A 24,951-nucleotide genomic window follows, 5' to 3' on the forward strand; every position below is an offset into this window, starting at 1 on the left:
GTTTCTCCCATTCTCTTTTGAGCAATTGATTTTATTGAGCTTAAATGCTGGAGCTAACATTTATCCCCATTGAATTTTATCTTGTCAGGGTAGACCCATTGTCACCTATAAAATTATTTTTTCTTAAGCCTGTCATCTCATTTTCTCTGCCTGGCAACCTCATTTTTTATGTCAGAATATCTAAGAAGGGGGATTTTTAAAAATCACTACCTTTTTGTCTTTTCAGAGTCAAAATGAATTCATGCCTTTCATAAGCAATACAAAGACAATTACAGTGCATGAAATTTGTAAAAAAAACTAATAAGTACTTCAAAAATATAACTAATGTAGGAGATCTATAGAAGTCTACATTGTTATTTTTCATAATCAACACAGGGACATATCTCTAATATATGAAAAGTTGTTAAAAGTAAGCACCAACATTCAACTTTGCTTCATAGTGATAACCACTTTTAATGAATTTATGTCTTAAAAATGAGGTTGACGAGAAGAGAAAGATATACAATGTCACTACAATGCAAACATTTCATATATAGGGTATTCTATTACATTTTGAATCTTTCTGACTTCACTCATAGTGGGAATTTTTTTTCTGGAGATGCTGGAAATAATTTGCTGTCACTTTATGCCCTAATTATTTTACCCATAACCCCTTTGCATCTCACCTCTATTTTTGAAAAGTCGTTTGGGTCTTCCCAAACCACTTTGATCTTTTCCCTTCTCTGAAGTTCCTATGCAGAACTGAATTCCTCATTCTTCTCAGTCCAGAGCGTATCCTCCATGGTTTACGCATGGCCCATCTTTGTTTTACTTTCTCCCTTTCACCCTCATCTTCAATTCCCACTTCCTTCCTTTTTCCAGCACCCTCTCTGGTGCATTTAATGTGTGTCCTTCCAGTCTGACTTGTGTATGTTTGTTTGGATAAATGTACATCCACAAGAAACTGTTTCTATGTCTGAGTTTTTAAATTATATAAATAGTATTGTGCTACAAATCTTGTTTTATTTCTTTAATCCTCCAACCTGTTTTTTGAGAGCTACCCATGTGCTACACATCACTGTAGTATAATACTTCTGCCTGTTGCATACTAGTCTATCAAGCACACATTCAGAGTGTACTTACCCATATTCTTCAGGATGGACCCTCAGGACGCCTCCAAAACACTTCCATGAACATCCATGTAAACTGACTATACTTACAGTGTTCTCTATGCTGGTCACAGAAACTAACCATAAAGAGAAATTTGCAGCCTCTCCTTGCGGACAGTTTTCTCTATGGTACGTTCCCAGAAGGGAGGTCTCTGAGTCCATAGGCTCATGAGTACATAATTTCAATAACAATTACCGTATTACTCCTTCCGAGAGCTGCAGTAGTTCACCTTCCCACACCAGTGGTGCAAAGCTTTGTTTCAACTCATTCTCAACAGCACTTGTCAGACTTTATGGTTTTTGCCAGTCTGATGATGTGAAGTCACATCTCAGTGATGCTCTATCGGGCTCTTCTCTGATTGCTGGTCAGATTGATTCTCTTCTGTGACATGCCTATGTATATTCATTGTTCTTTTTTTCCTATCTTTTTACTACTGACTTGTACTAATTCCCTGAACATGTTGGCTGTTAATATCTTACAGATTTTAGGTCTTGCAAATATCTTCTAGGCTGTCACCAGCCACCTGTCGCTGTTAACTTTGTCTATGATGTCCCTCCTCGAACCCAAGCCTTTCATTTTTGATTGTTGTCAAATTCTTCAGTTTATCTCTTGTCACCTTGAACTTGCGAGGTTTTATTTAGCAATTTCTCCACCATCCAAGGGTAAACAGATAGTCCCCAATATTTTCTTCTATTAGTTTTATAGTTTTACTTTCACATTTTGAAGTTTTTTTTTAATGAATCAAGATAGGGATTCAAGTTTATTTTTCTCCATATAGTAAGACTACTTTCTCCCAAATTGTTTTAATAGTCTATCCTTTTACTACACACATCATATACTTCTCATAGATATATAGTTTCATTTTGAGACTTTTCATTCTTTCCATTGATTTGTTTGCTGGTTCGGCACATAAACTTCTTAACTTGAGGTGCTATATTTTTCTCAAATGTCTCATTTTCAAGTAGGATTGTTCCTTCCCTTTGTTTTTCTTCTTCAAAGTTGCTTAGTTACTCAAGAGCCTTTATTCTCCCATATAAAATTTAAAATCAGTTTATCATAGTCCCAGAAACTCCTGCTGTGATCTTGATTGGACTTGTAATGAACTATAAAGCAATCTAGGGACAATTGACACCAGAGCAATACTAAATTGCCCCAGTCATTCATTTAGGTCTTTTCTTTTTTCCTTTAATAAAGCAACAAAGCTCATTTTTTTTTTCTCAATAAAGGTCCTGTAAATTCTTTATTAGGATAATACTAAATACTTTTCTTCCTTTTGTAAATTATATCATATATCATATATATGATATGATTTTATAAATTAATACTGTGTTTTCTATTTGTACTCCTGGGACCTCTTCAGGGTTGCATTTGAGGAGAGGCAGCCAACACTTGAGGCTATATTTAATATCAGTATATTCAAGTACACATTCAATGTCTCTAACCTAATGTTTCACTGGTGACTAGTGGCCCCAGTGAGATCATAATCTTCATTAATATGGCTACTTGCCCATCACATTTCACATTACTTTTCTCAAGATCTAGCCCAGTGCTGTAAATATGCACATAGACAGAAGGAGACAGCTTCAGCCTCAGGGCACATAGTGGACTTGGAGTCAGAAGGCTTGAGTGTGGTCCTTCTATGTCTGACTTTGAACTAGGCCCTAATCCCTGTAAGTGTCTCCTTCCCCATTCCTAATGCAGGATTAAGTTAGCTGTCACAAAAAATTCAGAGGAAATAGATGTATCTTGCACAGAATTTTGCATGTAGAAAAAATACCTGCTATTTGAATCTAAAGGCAAAAAAGATTTAAATCAGCTATAGCCAAAAGAAGAGCACTGGTAAGAAAGAATTATGAGCTCCAAACACTGTTCCCAGTGATTAAAGGTTCCTACCAAATTACTCCAGCCAAGGACATCAAAGACAATTTATAATCCTGTCTCTGAAAACCAAGTGATTTCATCAGAGGTTTTAAAAATTTGTGGCTGAAAGGAGAAGCTCCCACCCCTTGAAGACCACCACTGGTGCTGGGCTTTCTAAAGCAGTCCAGAAAATGTTTACTCTGGGATCTGGTCTTTTGCGTACAGGAGAAAGCTGCTGTGGGTGATGAGACGCTCTTCTACAAAGAGATAATTTGAGCAGAATCCCAAATACATAGAGTTATCTGTATTCAAATGTTGCAGCTCTTCAAGGCATGGTTGAAACAAATGGAAATTCCCCTAAAGCTCTGTTATTGTTCATCTTTTCCACTAGGCTAGAAACTCCATAGGAGCAAGGACCTGGTCTGTCTTCTACATGTGCCTAGATTGGTGCCATGCAGAGTGGACGCTCAGTGAATGCTTTTTGAATGAATGAAGGGAGCCCAGACCCAGAGTGATAGCTCCTTTTAGTTTCCACACATCACACATGGGCATCAGCTGACCTTTGTGGCAGGAAGTGGAATAGCTGGGTGGAACTTGCTATTATAAGCAACTACTCAGTTAAGTGCCATCTCAAGGAGCACTTTGAATTGATCTTCCTGGAACTCCAGCATTAAGAACACACATTAGCCCTGACCTGACTTAACCCCTTAGTTCCAGTGACTCCACACATTCTTGAGGTTATCTTTCAGATAAACTGAATAATCTGAGATAGAGAGTCTATGGCAATGGTCTTGAACGAGTGAGTAATGCAACAAGTGACAAAGTTCTTAAAAGAAAGTTTGAGGCTGTCTCCTTCACATTCTCTTGGGCTTCTCCAGCCTCTGTTCATTGCATACGGTGGGTGGGGTTGGTGGGGAAGGGTTTGTATAAAGTAAGTATCAGTTGTTCTATTTTTCCTTTGCTCCTACCCCTCTCACTTTATTTTTTGAGAGAAAGAATGAAAAGGCTAAGACTGGAAAGATGGTGGCAGGTTTCTAATGAAATCAAAATTCTTTTCTTTTTTTTTTTAAGAAAACGATAATGCTAAAACGATAAGGCAAGCCAGTAGGGGGTGTTAAAGATAAAATTACCAGAAGTCAATTGAAATGTAATTATAGGTGATTATTGCATGTTCTCTGTGTCCCTTGTAAGTGAATTGACCTTTAAAAATGAAATTGCTCTTGATTGTTTTTTAAAATCTCATTTTCTGTGCTTCTGAGATTGTTTCCAACTGTTATATGTATATTTTTAAAATCTCCAAATATAGTGTTATAAATAATACTTGTTATAAATAATTCGTTGGGTTATTAACTTCCCCTTATATTTTTAAAATATTCATATTGTATATATCACCATGAATAAACAAATGACATTGCCATAAAATGGAATATTATGCAGAATGGAAATAGTATTTTTAAAGGAAAATTTAAAGATATATAATGATGTCCATTATATAACCTTAGGTTAAAAAAATAGGATATAAAACTGCATATAGAGAATGTTCTTCATTTGTGTTTTTTTATGTTTATAAAATAATGATTGTGGGAGTGTGATTACAGATGAGTTTTATTTTCTTCATTATATTATATAACTATTTCTCTGTAGTTTCCAAACTGTATTCAATAAATGTCACTCTTAGAATCAGAAAAAAAAATGTATTAAAACGCTCAGATATCTTTTCAATCCAATTTAATTTGTCTTTAAAGTATATTTTGAGGTAGGCAGGGGATAGCTATAATTTTTCTACTTTAAAGTGGATATACTGAGCCATCAGGAAATGCCCTGCCTCAAATCACATAATTCATGGTGGAGAACTGGAATCAGAAAGAGAAACCAGCCTCTTGGATTTGCATGAGCCCAATGCAGAGTGCACAGGGCTGGTCCCTTCTTGGAGCCTCGCGGTGGCTGGCTCTCAGGGACTGCCTTCCTGCCACACTGGTTGCACCTGGAGGAGCCCCAGAGGCTGAGCTGAGGGTCCCCTTCCCAAGTCAGCTGTCTCCAGCCTTTTGCCAGGGAAAGGGAAGAATCCTGAAATGTATCTCTGGATTATCACAATTTCTGAATAACTGGATCTATTTGGTTGAGATCCTTTCAGATACAAATGCTGTTGTCAGCGAAGGCCAACATTGCTGTGTTTCTAAATTGCTGGAAGCCTAACTTCAGAATCACCATGCTCTTCTCTCCTTGATCATCTCTAAAGAGTAAGGACTGTGTCTATTCCTTTCCATAGACTCCCCAGGAAATCCGCAATACAGAGACACTACACATTCTCAATACTCATTAACTCACTAACCATCAGCCTTAGAACATTGTACCTTGAGGGCACTAGTTCACATGCAGAACTTGGTGGAAAGTAGATGCAGTAGGCAATGTTTTATTGTCATGTGAGAGGACTCATTCATCAATGTGGGATCTCTAAATTTCCACTTGGAGAATCAGTAAGTCTTATGATCTACTTTCAAGTGGCTCTTTTAATTTTTTGAAGTGCCAAATGACAACTATCTCTTTTAGTCATGGCTCTTGATTTAAAACAAAAAAATTTGATTACCTGGGCTCGCCTTCATACATTTGGCTTCAGCGGGTTCCCAGCACGGCCCAGACATTTGGTTGTTGGTGTATTTGTTTTAAATCTCGTTTAATAATTCTAATGCACAGCCAGGGGTGAGAACTACCAGTTAAACTCTGATTCTTTGCCTCCATGACATATTTAGTATCTATGATTTATCTGATGCCAAGTCTTTGGTCAAGAATGCAACATCCAATTATAAGACAGATCCCATGAGTTAGATCAGATTTAGGATTTTCCATGTGGTTTCCGGAAATGTACTGCAGCAACAGTCAAGTATTGTTGAATTCTGTTTTGTTTTGTTTTTTTTGCTTTGGCAATTCGGAGTCTTTTATGGTTCCATACAGATTTTGGAATTGTTTGTTCCAGCTCTGCGAAAATTGTCATGAGCATTTTGACAGGGGTCACACTGGATCTGCAGATTGCTTTAGGTAGCATGGCCATTTTGATAATGTGGATTCCTCCAGTCCAAGAGCACAAGATATCTTTCCATTTCCTTTTGTATCATCTTCAATTCCTTTCACCAATGTTTTACAGTTTTCAGAGTATAGAACCCTCCTTGGGTAAGTTTATTTCTGAGTATTCTGTTGTTTTTGATGCAATGAAAATGCCTATGCCAGTTATAAAATTCTGGTTTTTGAAGTGCAAAAAAAAAAAAGAAAAAAAGAAAAAGTGAATGAAGGGCCACAAATGGCAAAATATCCCTCTTTTTATGGGTGAGTTGTATTTCATTACACACATATGCTGCATCTTCTTTATGCATTCATCTACTGGTGTGCACCTGGGATGCTTCCATATCGTGGCAACTATACATAATGTCGCTGTTAATAGGGGGAGTGTATTTATCTTTTTGAATTAATGTTTTTATTTTTCTGGGATTTATGCCCAGGAATGGAATTGCTGGGCCATGTTGTGGTTCTGTTTTTAGGTTTTGGAGAAACCTCCATATTGTTTTCCATCATGGCTACACCAATTTACATTCCTACCAACAGTATACAAGCATTCCCTTTTCTTCACATCCTTGCCAACATTTGTTATTTGTGTTCTTTTTGATGATGGCCATTCTGACAGGTGTGAGATGATATCTCATTGTGATCTTGATTTGCATTTCCCTGATACTAGTGATGCTGAGCAACTTTTCATGTTCCTGTTGGCCACCTCCATTTCCTCTTTTGGAAAAATGTCTGTTCAGTTCTTCTGCCCATATTTTAAATGGGTCATTTGTTTGCTTGTTTGCTTTTTAATTGAAGTACAGTTGATTTTAAATGTTGTATTAGTTTCTGGTATAGAGCATGGATGGACTTGGAGGGCAATATGCTGCATTACTTATATTCCTGTAGGTATGTAAGTTGACGACTCCTGGCATAAATCCTCTCTATTTCCTTTCCATTACACTTGTTAGTCTGGATATTTTATATTTATCTAATACCCCAGCACCTTCCAAAGAAGCACCTAGGAGAGGCCTGTTTTCTTAAATGTATAGCTGTTTAGAGAGAATGACTTCTTTGCAATATTGAGTTTTCCAATCTATGAACATTATTTTTGCATTTATTTAGGTCTTACATCAGTCAGAGTCCAGTGGAGAGATGAAAACCAGACCAGTACTTGAAACAGAAAAAACTTAATATAAAAATTTGTTAACAACTAGTAGGAAGGTGGATAACTACTCAAAAGGGTAGAAGTTGCCTCTAAGGGAAGGAGCCACTGCAGAGAGCAGCTACAACCTCTGGGGCAGAGGGATAGTGAATAAATGAAGATACCTGGAAACTTCAAAGGGCCGCCTTAAAAGGAGCTGAGATTCAGACCTGTTTGTTTATTTGTTGTTTGAAGTATAGTCAGTTTACAGTGTTGTGTCAGTTTCTGGTGTGCAGCACAATGCTGCAGTCATACATATACTTACATATATTTGTTTCCATATTCTTTTTCATTATAGGTCACTGCAAGGTATTGAATATAGTTCCCTGTGCTATACAGTAGAAACCTGTTGTTTATCTATTTTATATGCAGTAGTTAGTATCTGTAAATCTCGAACTCCCAGTTTATCCCTTCCCACCCCTTTTCCCCCTTGGTAACCATAAGTTTATTTTCTATGTCTGTGAGTCTGTTTCTGTTTTGTAAATAAATTCATTTGTGTCTTTTCCCCCCCAGATCTCTTTGGAGGTGTGGCTGCCATAGAAACATTCAGTCCACCAGTGATGGAGAAACAGGAGGGTGTGAGCCACAGGTGAGTTGCAGGAATGACCCACCACTGAGTGGAGAAGGAGGCTGTCAGAGGCATGGGTAGAGCAGCTGGTCCCAGGACTTCCATGATGGTGGGAGAAGTGGTGGTGATGGGTATCACTCACTCGTTGCCAACCTCAGGGTGAAAATTTTCCATATTTCACCAGACTTGTTTTTTCGATGTTTTTAGAGGCGGTGGGCATCACCCATGGAAAAATCAGGATAAAGTTCGCCCATAAAAATGCAACCTTTTATTATCAGTGGGGTATGATTTATGGTAAGAAGGGCAGCCTTCAAAAGGAAAATGAGGTTACCAAAGAAGTCTTTGATACCTATGTTGAAAAAGGGAGGAGTTTTGCCGCTAAACCAACAGCTCTTGCTCAGAAGGCACCGGGGTCCAGATCCCACCAGCCCCTCTGCAGAACCACCCAGAATCAGTACTTCACTGCCCACCACCACTATTCCAAAGTGTGGGGATCTGATTTTCTGTACATTAAGCATGATCCAGAGGCAGGAGTTTTTCTGATGAGACTTTTCAGAGGGGCCAGGAGCAGAGGCTGTTCTGTGTAAAGGCAGAGCCGTGGATAGACAGAGCCGTGGATAGACAGATGTGGCAGCAGAGAGGGAAACAAGGGTGGGCAAGGGAACAAGGAGATTTGAGAGACTGTCCATTTGGCAAGAAAGATGAAAAGAAAGAGAGAGTAATGCCTCAGAGGCTACAAAATATTAGTGATTCTTGATCAATATGGAAAGAGCCCCATTACACAGAATCTGGTTTGGAAGAAGAACTTGGAACGCGACTGCTTCAGGACAGGATATTGTGGATGAAATAATCTTAGGGCACCTTTTCAAATTTAGGCAAGTGCCCCTTTATTGGATTAAGAAAAGAGATGTGAGCCAGGCTGAGCAAGCAGAAGTGAGCCTGCTGGGAGTTGGAACAGGCCACCCCAGGCTGTGCTGGCTGGCTGCCGCCCCCTTGACCTCTGTTTGTCATCTGCCCAAGCCTTACCCCAGCTCCACACCCAGGCCCTGGCCCCCAAGCTACTGCCCTCTGTGTTCTCTTCCAAGTGCTCCTTCTCCAACAGCCGGCAAAGGAGGAGAAAAGTCTGAAGATGTTGGAGCCAAGACAGCCATGGAGTGGGGCTGGGCACATCACCGAGCAGCTGGAGAAACCCCATATGGGTATGATGCCAGGTCCAGGACCCTGTCACTGGACACAGAACAGGCTTCCCAGGAAACCCTGAGCCTAGGAACCCTGCAAAAATTTTTAATTTAATTCTACCTTGATTCCATTTTGAAAAAAAGAAGAGGCTTCCTTGAACTCACTCAAATTTAAAACAGTAACGTGTGCGTTTGTCTATGTGTGTATGTATGTATGTATGTATGTATGTATGTATACCTGTGTGTGTGCGTGTTCGGATGCAGCTCCCTTAGGTGAGTGAAAAGAGGTTGAGTGAGATTTTTTAGAATGAACCTATATGAGTACACACAGCATCATGGAAAATTCTATTTTAAAAAAGCTGGTCCTTTAAATTACATGTTTTGGATAACCCTCATCTTTTTCTTTGGAAGCAAAACATCTCTGTCCTTGAGTGGATGTTTTCTAGTGGTCCTAAGGCTCAGGAAACAGCATGGTGTGGTGGAAAAAGTAAGGGCTGGGGTCTTGCTGTGACATTAAGCAGGTGGTCTGTGATGCTGGGTGCACATCAACTGGCAGACTCAACTCAAAAGAGGGCAGACCAGGTTATTTGGGGTGTAGAATTCTCATTCCATAAGCTCAGTGTCCTTATGAAACCCATACTCCCCTGTGAGCAAGATTTCTGTCCAGTGCAGAACTTTCCTCGCAACTCAGAAATCACATGTTGCCTGATCACGGCCCCTAACTGCACTCAATTCCGTTGTAGACATTTTAGATTCTGGGAAATGGACTCAAAGGAAGGCATACGGACTTGCTCAAGATCACTCAAGTTCCCAGCCTTCTTCCGTTTCCTTTTAAATCTTGTCCTCGCCAACCCTTCTGCTTGCTACCAGCTCTGGCTATGCATGTAAATGGAAGGTACACTTGACCCAGGCAGCCTGGGCTGCTAGCTGCATGCAGAGCTCCTGACTCCTTTTCTTGGCATGTGGGAATCTGAGGTAGGGGAATAGGACTAACCTCATTCCTGCTGCTTGATGGTGCCTCCCTTTGGAGAACAGGGGTGGCTGTTGACCGAAAAGGTTGCTGAGAAGGGCAGGGTGTAGCATCCAGCCTATAGAGAGACCCCTGACATTCCCCTCAGGCTCCCCACCCCTCTCTCCACTGAATAGCTGGAAAGGCTCAGCCTCCTGAATCCTCTAGGAGAGCAAGGTGATTTTACTCACGCATATTTTTATGACATGACTGTCCAAACAGGAAGCCAAAGAATACTGGCTTTCTGTGGTTTTTTTTTTTTCTTCTTTTCTTTTTAAGACAGCATGTGGCTAGGAACAGATGAGACCAACATTACTGCTATAATTCTAAATGTCTGCAGCCTAAGAAATTCACCATGCGTTGATAAAGAACGGCTTTTGCTCTTCAGAAATTAAGCTTTCTGCGCTGCACATGGACGGTGAGCCTGTGTTTAGAAGTCAGTGCAGGACCTTAACTGACACTTCCATACCTACCAGGAGCCGCTGATGAGAACCAGGTGTCCTCCTTCAAGCAGAATTCAATTACCCAGATGGCAACTGTTTCTTAATTCAAAACTTTAACATAGCCTTTTTTTTTTCCATTATGAAAAAAAATGAAAGGGGGAAGAGAGTACACTGAATGTGAGCACTTCTGGTTGATGAGAGTAAACGCACCAGAGGGAAGTGGATCCCTGGTCCACGCCGACTCCCTGCAGCTCCAGCCTGCAGCCCAGTGCCTGCAGGATTCAGCTGCTAATTCCAGGAACAAGAGTGATGGTCCTGAAACCCAGCCTCCTCTTGGGTCTGTTCTCAGGAAGGTGTAAGAACTCGCCCTTGCCAATTACCGGTTGCATTAGCAGATGGTATCTTTCTTTCTTTTATTAAGTAAAAAGGAAAAAAATAAGAAAGCCTTTAAATGTGTTAAATTGCATTTGGAGACAATGCTTTCTCCCCCGCTGCGCCAACCACCCCCCGCGCCCCCCCCCCCCCCAGAGGTTGTGTTGCATCAGCCCCTGGAGTCCAGCACATGGATATTCAGGCTTCTTATCCTGAAGGCGCAAATTTCTGGCAAGGCCAGTGCTGTGTTTATTTCCCTGTCCTCACCTGCGGTTGGTGATAACCAGGCCAGTTCAGACAGGTGCAGGGTTGCCCAACCTCTGCTTATCCGTCTCCTGCACTCCTTACTCTGGTTTCTGCTACAAGCTGGCTGTATATCTGCAGTCAGGCCTGCTGTTGGATACAGGAGGATCCTGTATGGGGGAGAGGAAGGCCAGCCTAAAGCAGACTCTGCTCTCACTCCCTCCTCCTCTAGACAAATTTTCACAGATGCCTTCATCCTTCCTTGAACCTTACTTCTCCCAGGAAGAGTAGGAATTTAAATCATGACAAGATCATTCCTTACACTTTTTGAAGAGTTACTATGTGACAGGCAACATTTCATTGAGAATATCATGTCAATTAATCTTCATATCAGCTCGGTGATATGGTTACTGATAAAAACAGACTCAAAAGCTTCATGTGAGTCAGAAAGATGCTATTGCTTGAAGGAGGTGTTTGACTGAGATCCTGTTATTTGATCAACTGTTCTGAGTCTGCCATCTTTACCATCACTGCCTCCTCTCCCCCACACCCCCTCCAGGACCGCCACCTCACCATTTCCACCATCACCTCTGCTGCCATTCCCACTACCAGATGCTAAATGTCAAATTGACAGGGAGTTGTCAAAAAAATAAAGAGCTGAAATTTGTTGGCATGGAGACATCTTTTACTTGAACGATATGGACCACTGAAGCCAAACATTCATTCATTTGGCCTCTTACTCCATTCTCTTTATCCTCTAGAGTCCCAGTCTTTATACATGAGATTGGGAGCCAGGTGGCCTGATTTTTCTTTAGTCAGTGAAGCTGCTTCAAGAACCCATCTCTGAGAGAAGGGGAAGCCAACAAAGTCCTTGGTCTGTTTAGAATTCGGTTCAGCAAAAAATTTAGGAAAACTGGGTAAAATGCTGTACCTTCCCAGTAATTGAATCATCTTCCAGGATCAGGGACTTGTAGACTAACAGATTGTTTAATTTATGTCCAAATCCCAGTTTTTCATCATATCTGGCAATTTGAAAACCTCTGTTTGGGGAAAGTAGTGGATAATTGAGATGATAATGGGGATCAAGACATGTATGTATATGCACAAAAAAGGAAGAAAATAAACTTAGCATGCCATCTGAAAGATAGATGGGGAAATGCAGGTGTCTTGAGATTCTGAATTCAATAATACGATTGGAAGAGCTTTGGTAAATGCGCTGACTGTGAAATCTTACCCCTGGATTCTGGTACTCCCAGAGAAATCTTTCCAAAGCACAAATCTGATCATGCCACCTCCCTGCTTCAAACCCTGCAGTGTGCCCTGTGGCCTACAGGATAAAGTCCAGGCCCTCAGAGGGCATCGAAGTCCTCCACAATTTGGACCCTGCTCACCTCTGCAGGCTTCTCTCCTGCTGTGTCCTCTCTCACAATCTGTGCTCTAGCGATTTTAAACTACTAGCCAGTCCTCCAACAGACTGAGTTTGTTTAGGTACCAGAGGTTTCACTCATGCTGCCACTTTTGCTTGCAACTACCCCCATGACAGAAACACGCACACGCACGCACACACGGCTCCATTTAATGAACTCCCATCCATCTTTCAAAAGCCAGCCAAAGAAGCCTTTCCAGCTCTGTGGGCAGAACTGACCACTCCCCGCTTCATGCCCCCACCACACACTGCATTGATAAAGCACCTCTCCCTGGGTTACTAGTACCTCTTTGCATGTCTTTCTTTATGCCAGATGGTAGACTATTTGAGGGTAGGGAATGTGTCTTAGTCATGGTTATATGCCAGCACCAAGCACGGTGCTAGGCTCAGAGTAGCTGCCTGATAATGGCTATTCTGCTTTTTGTTTTTGTTTTTGTCTCGCCTGAACTAGCTCTTACTTCTGTTAAACAGTGTAGAGTGCCAGAGGTAGCAGCTGGAGAGGGGAAGAAAGAGAGGGAAACTTTCTTAGGGGCCTATCAGTAAGAGTCCACATGTGGAGGTTACCCATCAACCAATGGCAGCCTCTGGAGTAAAACTTAAGCTGTTAAAAATGAATTGAGCTGGTTACTATTTTGGTCCCTGACCTACTTTTTGGTTACTTTCTACTGCTGTTACAAAAGCTCTCAGACTTTTATCAATGAACAAAGCCACTTTTTGATGGTTTTGTAGTCTCACCTGTTTAGGTAACTTTTCATTCTACGAAAGGGAAAATCTTGCACAGTCCCTGAAACCCAGTTTTAGTGCAGACTCATCTATGGAAGAGTCCTGTTCTCAGCAGGACCAGCTTCCACAAGACTTTCTCAATTGTTTTTCCATAGAAGACTTAAAGGCCAAGAATAGCAAATCCATCCACCCGAAAGGCAACACTCATCTCCTTAGTGCTCATGGCTGTGTTCCCCTGAGAACAAGAAGGGTTCCATGACACTTATCTCCTGCCATCTCTTTGCCTCCAGCTCACCCACGTCGGGTTGTAAGCCTGCCTGAAGCGATGTCTCTACTGTCTAGGTGCAGATGGAACTCCGGTAATAGAATATTTTTCGGTCCAGATTTCCTCTTTCTTGCCATTTAATTGTTGTGGACCTGGGGTAAAACACTTGGGAAACAACCAAAGAATCCTTTCTAACTGTTTCATTGGCAAAGACTGCTATTAATAAGCGCAAATTATTTAAGTGGCAGTTGCGTTGAAGGAGTGCTGAGGAAAAAGGTGGAGGACTTGACTCTGTGTGTTTGATAACAGCTCCCAGGACAGGTACCAAGTAAATGTTGACTTTTCTAAATTTCCAGGGGCAAAACTGAAGGGCTTCAAAAATCATTAACAGAAGAAAATATGTTTACAAGCATACTGAAGAGCTTTAAAAGGGAGCTAGGAGAACGGAAAAGGGAGTCAGAGAGGAAAAGTTCAAGAGTCAGAATTATTTAGCCAACAGATTTTTGATGGTCTAGGTCTGCCTAGAACTGTGCTTTCATTTATTTACTTTATTTTTATTTTTAATTGAAGTATAGTTGGTTTACAACGTTTGTTCATTTCTGGTGTACAGCATAGTAATTCAGTTATACATAAATATATATTCCTTTTCATGTTTTTTTTTTTATTATAGGCTATTACAAGGTATTGCATACAGTTCCCTGTGCTATACAGTGGGAACTTGTTGTTTACCTACTTTATATGGTAGTTAATATCTGCAAATCTGAACTCCCAATTTATTCCTCCCCACCCCCTTTCCCCTTTAGTAACCACAAGTTTGTTTTCTATGTGAGTCTGTTTCTATTTTGTAAATAAGTTCATTTGTGTCATTTTTTTAGATTCCACGTATGAGTGATATCATATGGTATTTTTCTTTCTCCTTTTAGCTTATTTCACTTTGACAATCTCCAGGTCCATCCATGTTGCTGCAAATGGCATTATTTTATTCTTTTTTATGGCTGAGTAGTATTCGTGTGTGTGTGTGTGTGTGTGTGTGTGTGTGTGTGTGTGTGTGTGTGTGTGTACAGCACATCTAGAACTGTGCTTTTAAAGCAGGTCTGCTGCTAGATGGGAAAAAATAGATTTGCAATGGTGGGATAGATATTGGCAAGGAGGAACTTTGGAATGGTGAGAAGAGTTGGCTTTAATGCAGTGACAGTGGCAGCTAGGTGGCTTTTTGGGGTACCAAGCCAATAGTAAAAGACAAAGGTGCATGCTTAATATTGTTTCACGCTACTTCTATAGAGTGCAAGCTGGGCCACAGAGACTTCTGTCCTTCCAGATCCCTCACTCATGGGTCTCCCAAATACTTGTTTCCTATGGAAAATGCTAACTTCGTGTAGTCTTCCAAATCTTATTGTAAAGCCCTTAATTGCAAAAGCATGTTTATTCATTTCAGCAAGTACTTACTCAAAGTGCTAGCACTCTTGGCTCAAAATATTTACTTGCATCATATTTTTCATACAACTGCTGACTGTTCATAATGACTGGGCCAAGCCTCCGTGGTTGTGTCAAATCCTCCTCGAAGCCATCCACATTTGGCAGCCTTGAAGGCTGCAAACACTGAGTCTCTGGGCCCATCAGTTTAATTGTTTCCCAAGCTGGGAGCTTAATAACAGCTGATAGGATAAGAGGCAGATAGGATAAGAGGTAGAATTCGCCCCATCTTCTCTTCTGGAAGTTCCTTTTATCCTCTGCACTGCTCTGGGAGGTCGACAAGGTGCACAACAGTTCTGCCACCGTCCTGGGACTATCCAGTGCCAATCACTCCCTGGGCATCAGTTTCTTCATGTAAAATGAGGGGAGTGTTTGATCTCTAAGGTTCCATTCAGAAACCTCTCCCAAGAGGAAAGAAGCCAGTCCCCTCAAAAGGACTTCTCCCCCATTGGTCACCTGTGTTTCAAGGCAGCCCTCTCTCATCTGAGACCTCTGCCCATCAGTTCTGACCATGGCGTCCCTTTGTCTTAATTGTACAGGCATGTCCAGGGCTCCATATTACAACCCGGCAGGGATTCTTTCCATCGTTCTTTCCCATAAAACATTTGCAACTCCTGCTTCTTTACCATACTTTTCCCCTTCTCTTATTTTTGTTTTAGACTTTTATTCCCCTAGGGGAGGTAGGTAATTAGGTTTATATATCTATTTCTGTATTTAATGGAGGTCCTGGGGATTGAACCCAGGACCTCACACATGCTAGGCAAGCACTCTACCATTGAGCTATACCCTCCCCACACGTCTCCTATTAAATACTGTCCTCAACTCCCAGCAATAAACTTTACCCCTAAAAACACCCTTGAAAAGTGCCCAGAAATGCCTAGACCTTACCACTTGGGTGTAGCATTTATAGAAACATCAACTCTAGAGGAACAACAGCAAGGCCCTTTCTGATACCCCGAAATGTTTTTGTTGAATTATATTTCTTTCAATAGGACTGAAATGAAAAACACGGCATAATCAGATGACTTGCAGATGGAGCGGGATTCGCCTCCAGAGGCAGGACCAGGTGGGTCAGAACAGGCGGGAGGAGGGTTTGTTGATCTGTATCGGGCATTTCTGTAGAAGAAACCGTCCTCTGCCTTACGGCCATGCACATAGTAGACTGATGAAGAGTAGGAATAGGGGGAAAAGGCCCTCGGTGAGGTCTTCTTGGTTATGAAAGAGGAGAGGCATATGGAAACCCGCTGTATTTGTACAGAAAGCAATGTTGAAAGCAACTGCTAGTGTCCCACCAAAACTTCCTTGGTGCTATGCTCAGAGACCAAACTTTACAAGTCGGAAAACGGCTTTCATTTTGCAGTTTTCAGGCCAGGCTTGTCTACTCACTGGCTCAGTGGCCTTGTGAGAATAAAGTCCTTGAGCCTCCAGTTTCCCTCTCTGTAAAATGCAGCTAAAGCCCTTTACCTCCCAGACTTGGGAGAATCCCACAGGATTTTTATATGTGGAAGTGCTATGCAGAGGTGAAGATAAAAATAATGGCTTTTAGTTACCATTTCTTGTCTTTTTTTTTTTTTTTTTTGCCTTTTCCCCACTCGAATAGAACTAGAGCCTTGAGGTCAACCTGTAAGGAAAGTCAGTAATCCTCAGCTGTCAAGTAAATAGCTTTAGAGACCAAAGGAAATGCCTTGGTATATCAGGGTTATGTGGTTGAATGAAAAAAATGATAATTTTATTTTTTCTTAAAAATTATTTTTATTTGTATATTTCTGGGGGGAGGTAATTAGGTGTATTTATTTTAGTGGAGGTACTGGGGATTGAACCCAGGACCTTGTGCATGCTAAGTGGGCACTCTGCCTACCACTGAGCCATACCCCTCCTCCCAATAATTTTACTTTTGAAGGGAGGAAAAGGTGATCAGCTGGCAGGGGAAGTCTACATTGTTCAGACTTTTGCTTCCTACATTTTATTGTCCTTGCTGTGCTTTTTCCATTCAGACCAGGGCCCAAGGGATAATTAATCTCAAACGAGCTGAGAGATCTTCAGCAAGCAAAAGCCTCCTGCAGGTTAGCAGTAATGGTGGATGTAGGGCATGAAAATCAAGCATTTTCTAGACCCGTGGAGACAGAGCCCTGATAGCACTCCATAAATTCCTCCTGTTGAATTAGCAGCGTTAGGAACTCAGCTCTGGATTCGAGGGCTCTTTCCCCAGCAGTCATGAATTTGATTTTAGTTTACAATTCCTCGGCTCCTCGGGGCCTGCACTGATTTAACCAAAGCCGAAGATCTCTGGCGGAGGCACCAGCCCTTAACAATGCATTCTTGGGCAAGAGGAAAGAGACTCATAGAAGAAACAGAGTAAGAACTACCCTAATGGCCTAACTGATAACACAGTTGCTAGTTTCCCCCCCCACACCCCTTTTTCTTTCTTCCTTCTCTCCTTATTTCTTTCCAGCTTCACATCTTTATCTATTTGTGTTAAATTAGTACTTGAAGTTGGTAGGGCCAGCCTCAGCTTGCTTAGAACGTTAATATTTTCCTTGTTTCTTGTTGGAATTCCCAGACATGGAGTGACTTTCTCCCGCGAATCGTGTGCTTCCCCAGGGTATACTTGACATCCTGACATCCTGAAGACGTTGTTAATGATACTTGCTTTTCAACTGTTGGAGACCGTCAGCCACCGTAGCCTCTGCAGAAGCTACAATGGGAGGAAAGCCGCACAGCGCAGCCAGGCCAGGGCTCTTGGGGTTGGAGGGGCCGGGGTGGGGTGTGGGGGAGGGAGGTTCCTGGGCTCCTCACCACAGTCCAGGCCCAGGTCCCTTTGAGCACCAAAGCCTGCGCCCCAAGAGGCCTTGCTGTGCCATGTGGGAGGCAAGGAGAGGTACCAGACAGGTCCTCAAACATCTCCCCTTCAGTCGGCCCCTGTTGCTAAAGATACGCATTCCTTCAGGTTCCAGGTATTCCTCTCCTCAAAAGCGAATGAATCCCCAAACTGGACAAGCAGGATTCGTTCACACAGCAGCATGAATGAATTCATTGCACGCCCTCTGGATTGTCATTTGGGGGGTCTTGAAGCAAAAGACGGAGAAGGAGCTTGGAACCACTGGTAAGGCCAGCTCAGGCCCTGTAGGAAGTGGATAACTGGGGTCCCAGACCAGAGGAGGCATTCAGGAGGGCACCAAGAGGCTGGCTGGGGAGGCCATCCGCAGGTGGGTGCGAGGCCTGGACTCTGCAGGGCGGCCTGGACTCCGCAGGGAGGCTAAGTCCTTTCTGCCGGCGCTGGCTGCAGTCACACCCGCACCGCCCCCCACCTCCATCCCGGAGCTTCCCTTAGTCCCAGAGGAGCTCCTTGAAAAACAGAAAGGCTCCTCCACGCGAGATGCCTGTCCCAGGTCCGCGGAGATTCGGGGGCCCAGTTCGGAAGACGTACCCGCACCCACTGCGGACCTTGCGTGCCCTCCAAAGCAGGCCGGTCACGCAGGGCGGCGGGAGGAGGGGCACGGGAGCTGCAAGCCGGCCGAGTCCCAGCCGGCCAGCCAGCCGGCGCGTCCCGCAGTGGCGCGGCCGCAACCTCCCGGGACTTGGGCACGCGCGCCCCAGGCCCCGGCGCCCTCCTGCCGGGAGCCCCGACCAGCAGCAGCCGCGACCAGCAGCAGCCGCCTCAGCCCCGGCCCGGGGGTGGGGCTTGGGGCGGGGGCGGAGCCAGGCCCGCGGCCGGTGTCAGGTTGCTCCGGTAACGGTGACGTGCCGCTGTGTGGGCGGGGCCAGCACGCAGGTTGCATATTTTAGGAAGTGAGGAGGAGGCGCGGGCTTGAGCTGCGGCGGGGTCTGGGGCGCAGAGCAGCGGCGGGAGGAGGCGGACACGTGGCAGCAGCAGCGGTAGCAGCCCCGGCGGCGGCGGCGGCGTCTGCGGCGGCAGCGGCAGCAGCGGCATCGGCCTGAGCCGCCGGCCGTCTTCCCTCATTCCCGCCCGGCGGCAGCCCTAGCTCCGTCCTCTTTGCTCCCCCGGCCGCACTCGCTCGGCCGGGAGCCGCTCTCTTCTTTTCCCCTGATTCTCTAGCGACAGGACCCGGCGCCAGGCACGGACCACCGCCAACATGGGGAAGGGGGTGAGTGTCCGGCGAGCCCGGGGAGGGGCGCGGGGCTCCCTGAGGGGCGGAGAGGGAAGAGGAGGAAGTCAGGAGGGCGACCGCAGCCAGCGGGAGGCGGAGGAGGAGGAAGCGGCGCGGCGCGGAATGGGTTGGCAGAGCGGCGAGGCTTAAAAGACGACGCACTTTGGAAATGTAGGGAGCGCAGTAATGGGGGGCGGGCGGGCGGGGGAAGGGAGCGCCGAGGACCCTCGAGTGGGGCTGCGGGCCCCCTAGTCCAAGTGCGCCGCGGGCCCGGGGGTTCCTGGAGGCGGCGCCTGGGAGCCTCGGGCCCGGGAGGAGGAGGGAGGACGGCGTCTGGGCGGCCCAGACCAGGAGCGGGCCGCCGGCGGCATCCCCAACCCGCTCCCCTCCCTCCTCCCCTCCCCTCCCCTCTCCTCCCTCCGCCCGCCCTCACCTCCCGTCTCTCGCCTTCCTTTTTCCCTCCGCCCTCCGTGCCCCGAGGAAAGGCGTGCTCCTCCCCTTCCCCTGGGGCCCTCTCCTTAGCCCCATCCCTGGCTGTGGTTCCCGCCGCGGTTCCAGCCTGGGCGCTGGGGGGCTTCCGACGTGAGGGCGGCTTTAAGGTCCCAGGTTCCTTCTCCTGGAAGCGCCGGTGCTTAGCTAGTAGCTCGCAGAGGCGGCCGCCCTCCCCCCAAAGGAAAAAGCTGGCTTCGCCTTACTGCGGAGCCGGTCGGGCGGGCTGGTGCCAGAAAGGGTGTGTCTTCGCCCTAAGATGGCCTTTAAGGTATACTTTTGGGAGCTTTAATGAGCTATTTTCCGTAAACACGGGATGCACCCAGGACTGCTGGAGCAACTGGAGTGGTCATCTTCCTGGTGGGGAGGGTGTGTGTAGATTTTATTTGGAAGGATGAGCCTGGAAGGAGGACAGGCTGATCCACGAGGGCCTCTGGATACAATAATCTCGAGAAAGGACGAGAGGCGGGGTGGGAGTGCTGACCCGCGGAAGAGCGGTTTCCCAAGGAAGGAAGGGTCCACGGGACAGGGGAGGGAACGCTGTGGGGATACCAGACAACGGGAACTGTGATGACCCGCAGCTACAACAAGAGACTGGGTCCCAGATCCCAACGGGGCCAAAGTCCAGTTGAGAAAAGTTGATACAAAATAACAGCCGAAAATATCACCTGATGAGATGAAAGGACCAGGTTGTGGGAATACTGGTAGGAGAGAATGTGCTCCATTGTATCCAGAGCTTGCACAGTGCCTCGCACTTAGTAGGTCTTTGAAGGTTCTGGGGGCAGTAGGTCTTTGAAGGTTCTGGGGGCTCCTCCATGTGGTGATGAGCGAAGAGAGAGGGTGCATTCTTTGGGGACTCTAAATGGGTTTTGAAGGAGGTCATTGAAAGGCTTGGACCTGGTAGAGAGGATTAGAAGTGGGAATGCACAACTTGTATCTTTGAAAAGCACAAAATGCGGAGGAGGGCTGGCTCAGGTCAAGTAGCTAAAGTCAAAGAGCTGAGTGCCAGCCTCTGTGCTCCCGGCGATGAAAACTGGGTTAGTGGCCTGTGCTGGTGGCACACCATCAAGCCCTTGGTCACGCCGGTAAACAGGCGCTTCAAAGCTCATTCCTTCATCTCTCCCCCCTCAAAAGCCGTAGTTCACGTCCTGAGCCACACGTGACTGATTTGGGGGGCCGTGGAGCTCATAGATATGTACCCGAGGCCTAGGAAGGTGAAGTGATTTGCTCAAGGTCAAATGGTTGGTTAGTGACACACCAGATGTCCCTGATTCCTGAACAGCCTGTGGTCTCCCCAGCCTGAATAGTCACCCAGTCCTTAAGATTGCCTTATATGCAGAACTCTATAAAGTTATTTTTCAGATGAGACTGGGGTGTTTGTGGTGCTGAATTAATGGACCAGAGAGACGTTTGACTAAGTTATGTCCATAGATCCATATATCCCTTTCGTAACCACACACATGAACAGTAGTGGTAAAGACAGCAACACACCTGGGTTGTGGAGGCTCAACCAAGATGTCTTATGGATCCTAAGAAAACATCTAGCAGCTAGCAAACACAAAAGTGAACAGTAACCGGTTAACACAAGCTGATAATGCCACTTATCTGCTGGTTGGTAGTTAGTATTTTGGGGACTCTGATAAATTGAACATGATACATCGGTGGTTGTGTATGTATGTGTGTGTGTGTGTGTGTGTGTGTGTGTGTGTGTGTGTGTGTGTGTGTGTGTGTGGTGGTGGTGGTGGTGGTTCTCCTTGGGTAAAGTTACCCCTTTTGTCCCCAGTGATTTACTGTGATAGTCCAAATGTTTAGAAGGATATTTTATGCTGAAATGTTAGGATTTTTCCACATGGGGATTAAAATGTGGGTGGAGAGGTGACTAAAGCCCTGCTGATAATTGGTTAACCAGGAAGCCTGTGTTGGCAGCTGATTTTTAAGGTCATTGTTAATTTCTTCACCTCCTCTTCCCACTACTGTTGGGGGCCTAGATTTTGATGATGATTTTTCAGGTGATTTTTGTTTCTCCTTAAAAATCGATTTCCTGAGCTTTTGGGAAGGAAATGAAAGAACAGCTCCTGCTGAATCATTCCTGGATGAAATAGGATTTTGTCCTTTTTTTCATACTGGGTGTTTTTGCCAGTGACTTGGCTTAAATCCACAACCAGGCCTACCACCCACAACCCTTTGGCTCACCAAAGGTACGCAAGAAACTCTTTTTTTCCCTCAAGTTCACAAAAGATGAGGGGGAGGGGGGATGTCACCAGGTCCTCTACTGCAGTTTTCCATTGTTTGAATATTAACTTAGTTACCAAGAAAAATCACAGCTTATGGGTAGTGATATAAAGAGCAGGGAAGAGGGTTCAGGTGAAGATTGCACAAGGGGTACACATGTCAGCAGAAATCCTGGTTGTATGGTAACATTATCAGCTGCCCTTTTGGAGCTCAACTTGAAAGTGTGACTAAATCCCCTCTGGCTGCTATAAAGCTGGTACTTTAGACTGAAAACATTGTCAGGGAGAGTCCTCAGAGTGGAATTTTGCCCAGGCCCGGCCCAAGCAAGTGGCCTGGTTACTGGAGGAACTAGTGACTAGCCCTGGGGACAAAGAAGGTCAAGGTTGCATCACACCCTTTGCCTGTTAAGTGGCCCCCACTCCCTCCCAGTTCTGTACCCTGTTCTGAGGGTGTATTCTCTTTGGGTAACTTACTGTTTGTTACTTTGTAGTGTTCTCTGCCAGTAAGTTTGTAACACTCTGGTGACTCACCTTTGGGTGGGAGGGTAGAAAGGGGGAGGTCTGCATCATAAGTCTGAGAAGATTGAAAGTAGGCTAAACCTGACACCCCCACCCCTAAAGGGGGGGGGGAGATTTTTTAAAATCCAGTAAAGTGTTGATCCAGGGACAGCTAAAAAAACATAAAATATCCAGACCCCTGGAAATGCTGTTTCTAAATTGCATTTAAAATAAAAAGTGGTGAATTCAACATTATAAAGCACCATAGGCTTGGTACTGAACATTCTGCATTCTGAAACCCTTCTAAATCATTGTTTTCTGGTTATTTTAGCAACAAATCAGCAGATAAGTGACTTTCTGTCCAGTGAGACTCTTCTTTTAAGCAGAATACCGAAACTGCAGAATGAAAGAGGCTTTAAGGAATAGTTTTTGAAGGATTTTGTATGGAAAAGTAAGTAAAATTAGTTTCTTGATTTAAAACAAAAACTTAAAAAGCCCTGAAGTGTCAGTTTCCCCATCTGGCCATTAGGTTGAATACTCACCCAGGGGAAGTCACCTGTTTTGTTTAGAGAGAGTACAGAGCACGTGTGAGTGATGGTCCAGCTCTGAGGGAAGATCTGGTCTTTATGAACTGTGAATTTGCTGTTCATCAGTTAGTCCTAAGCCTTTTCAAAACTAGAAAACCATTTTTCTTTCACCTGAACATTGAAAAGAATGGGAAATATTATGAATTACTTTCCAAAGGGCAGCTGAGTGGAAGTGTCAGGGGACAGTGCTGAGATGCAGTGGAACAGCATCTTGGAACTTTCGTCTACTTTCATTTTTCAAGTAAAGGGCTTTACATTTTTAGAGTGTGTGTCAAAGTCTTGCGAAATAAAATGGGCTTTTCAGCCCTCTGTGATGGGCGGGAGGGTGAACATTTGTGTGCCTTCTTCTAGCCGCCCAGGGCGCTCTGCCAGCCAGCAGGCCAGAAGAAGAAACACGAGTGTCAGATCAGATGGGCTCACGGTCATCAGAGTGGCTGCTTTTGGACAGCAAAACACTGGGCAGAATGTTTCCCCATCCCTGCCAGAGCTGTCCGATTCTGGATTCTGCTGAAATTACGTGTCCAGCAAGTGATAATGTGGAGGACAGAGAATTTTAAAAAGCCCACTAACAGTCTTTTTAAACTCTCTTTCGTTTTTATATTTTGGGAAAAGGAGACATAACCTAGTCAGGTTTGAACTTCTCTCACATTGCAGTGAATTGAGTGTGAGAGGAAGTGTGTTCTTTGGCTGGAGTCAGAGGCTGTTCTTTGCATATGAGTCACCTCCTTAGTTGTGCTTAAATCTGTTGTCGGGAATCCACAAGAATTTCTTCACGTGTGTTTGACTGACTGTTGGGGATAGCACGTCCTGTCAGTGAGAAGAGAGGCACCCCAGTCCACCCCCCGACCTGCCCTGCAGTTTTTCCAAGGGAATTTTGGCTGGTAGACCCCATTCCTTAGTTCCTTTGTGACTTTTCGATGAATTATATCTGAACGTGAATGATCTCTGTATCCCTACTTAGTAACAAGTATCAGGTGTTTTCTGTTGGTGATCTGGAGAGGTGATCCTTGATGGCTTGTCCTGTCGTCTCTGGGGCCCCTGTTGTTTGGGGGCCGGATGATCAGAGTCTTAAGGTTTTATGGCTCCAAACACCTTGGTGTTTATCTTTCCAGTTTGTCATCATGGTGAGGGCAGGGCCTCACACACTCTGGGGTGTTATCCTCTTGTGTTTTTCCTGTACCCTCTACATGGTGCTTCCATGGTGCCATATTTGTTTTATTTCAACTCAGGTGACATTTCTCTAGGGCCTTGCACTGCCTTTGTCCCCTTCAGCTCGGCAGCCGTTTTACATCCCACCGTAGGCTTCAGGGTGCCAACTGAGGCATGATCAGGACTTACTGGAAATTGATTAAGTCCCCTGTTAATGCCTGTGTCAGTCATTAATCCATTGTCTCTTAAACCCTCAACTTCCTTTGAGTAGCACTAGCCAGAGTGGTCTGACAAAATGAAAAAGGGGTGAGGAGGGCCGCAAATTGGGGAAACGGGCAGAACATTTTAACTCTTCATAAGATAACCCCATTGGAAAAACAGGGTTTTTTTTTTTCCCTAAACTGAGAAAACAAAGCACATTTTTAAAGAGTTAGTAAATCTAAAATATGTTGATCATTTAGATGTTTTAGAATTTTTTTTAATGGTCATGGACATACGATTGCAGGGAGGGTGGGCTGGCAGCCTGGTTAAAAATTTACATGTGGGGAGAGGGGGGAGGAAGGTTAAGCCTTGTTCATCTGGGGCCGAGGGAACCCGCTGGCTAGAGCTGGAGCTGTTTTCTTTGCCCCCTGCCGGCTGATGGGCTGCAGCCCAAGTTTGGAGGTACTGAGCTGGGCTCATAAAGAGACCCAGTGCTTTGGCCTTGCTACTTGATACTCCAGCTCACTGCTGGCTTAGGTGAGTGAGTGAAGGAATGTGAAGGCATGGTGGTCCCTCGATCACCTCCTGTTCCTTCCTTGCCTGCCCCCAGTGCTGCTCTGGGCTGTCTTCCCTCAGCCCCAGCCATCTCTAGCCTCAGATCCCTGGCTAGAAAATTCCTTGTACATAAACTAAACTACTTAAGTCATTTAGGAGCAATTGGAGGTGTGATGAACTGGG

General features: G+C 44.7%; 2 protein-coding genes across 8 annotated transcripts in view; both read left to right on the forward strand.

Annotated features, from left to right (window-relative positions):
- The window catches only part of MAB21L3 (mab-21 like 3), a 261,064-nt gene extending 243,042 nt beyond the window's left edge, over positions 1-18,022 (forward strand). For 5 of the 7 annotated variants that reach the window (XM_074370260.1, XM_074370258.1, XM_074370259.1 and 2 more), the window contains 5 exons: positions 7,763-7,838; positions 8,903-9,016; positions 15,942-16,015; positions 17,510-17,693; positions 17,897-18,022. The gene's annotated coding sequence lies outside the window, so the exon portion shown is untranslated. Of the gene's footprint in view, positions 1-7,762; positions 7,839-8,902; positions 9,017-15,941; positions 16,016-16,943; positions 17,041-17,509; positions 17,694-17,896 lie in introns of those variants that run through there. The other 2 variants (XM_074370261.1, XM_074370262.1) reach the window with 2 other exon arrangements.
- A 752-nt stretch (positions 18,023-18,774) lies between these two features.
- The window catches only part of ATP1A1 (ATPase Na+/K+ transporting subunit alpha 1), a 29,142-nt gene continuing 22,965 nt past the window's right edge, over positions 18,775-24,951 (forward strand). The window contains exon 1 of the mRNA XM_074370255.1: positions 18,775-19,055. Coding sequence (XP_074226356.1) covers positions 19,044-19,055 — 12 coding nt within the window. The 5' untranslated portion in view covers positions 18,775-19,043. The remainder of the gene's footprint in view (positions 19,056-24,951) is intronic.

This window comes from Camelus bactrianus, chromosome 9, assembly GCF_048773025.1.
Source record: "Camelus bactrianus isolate YW-2024 breed Bactrian camel chromosome 9, ASM4877302v1, whole genome shotgun sequence".
NCBI lineage: Eukaryota > Metazoa > Chordata > Mammalia > Artiodactyla > Camelidae > Camelus > Camelus bactrianus.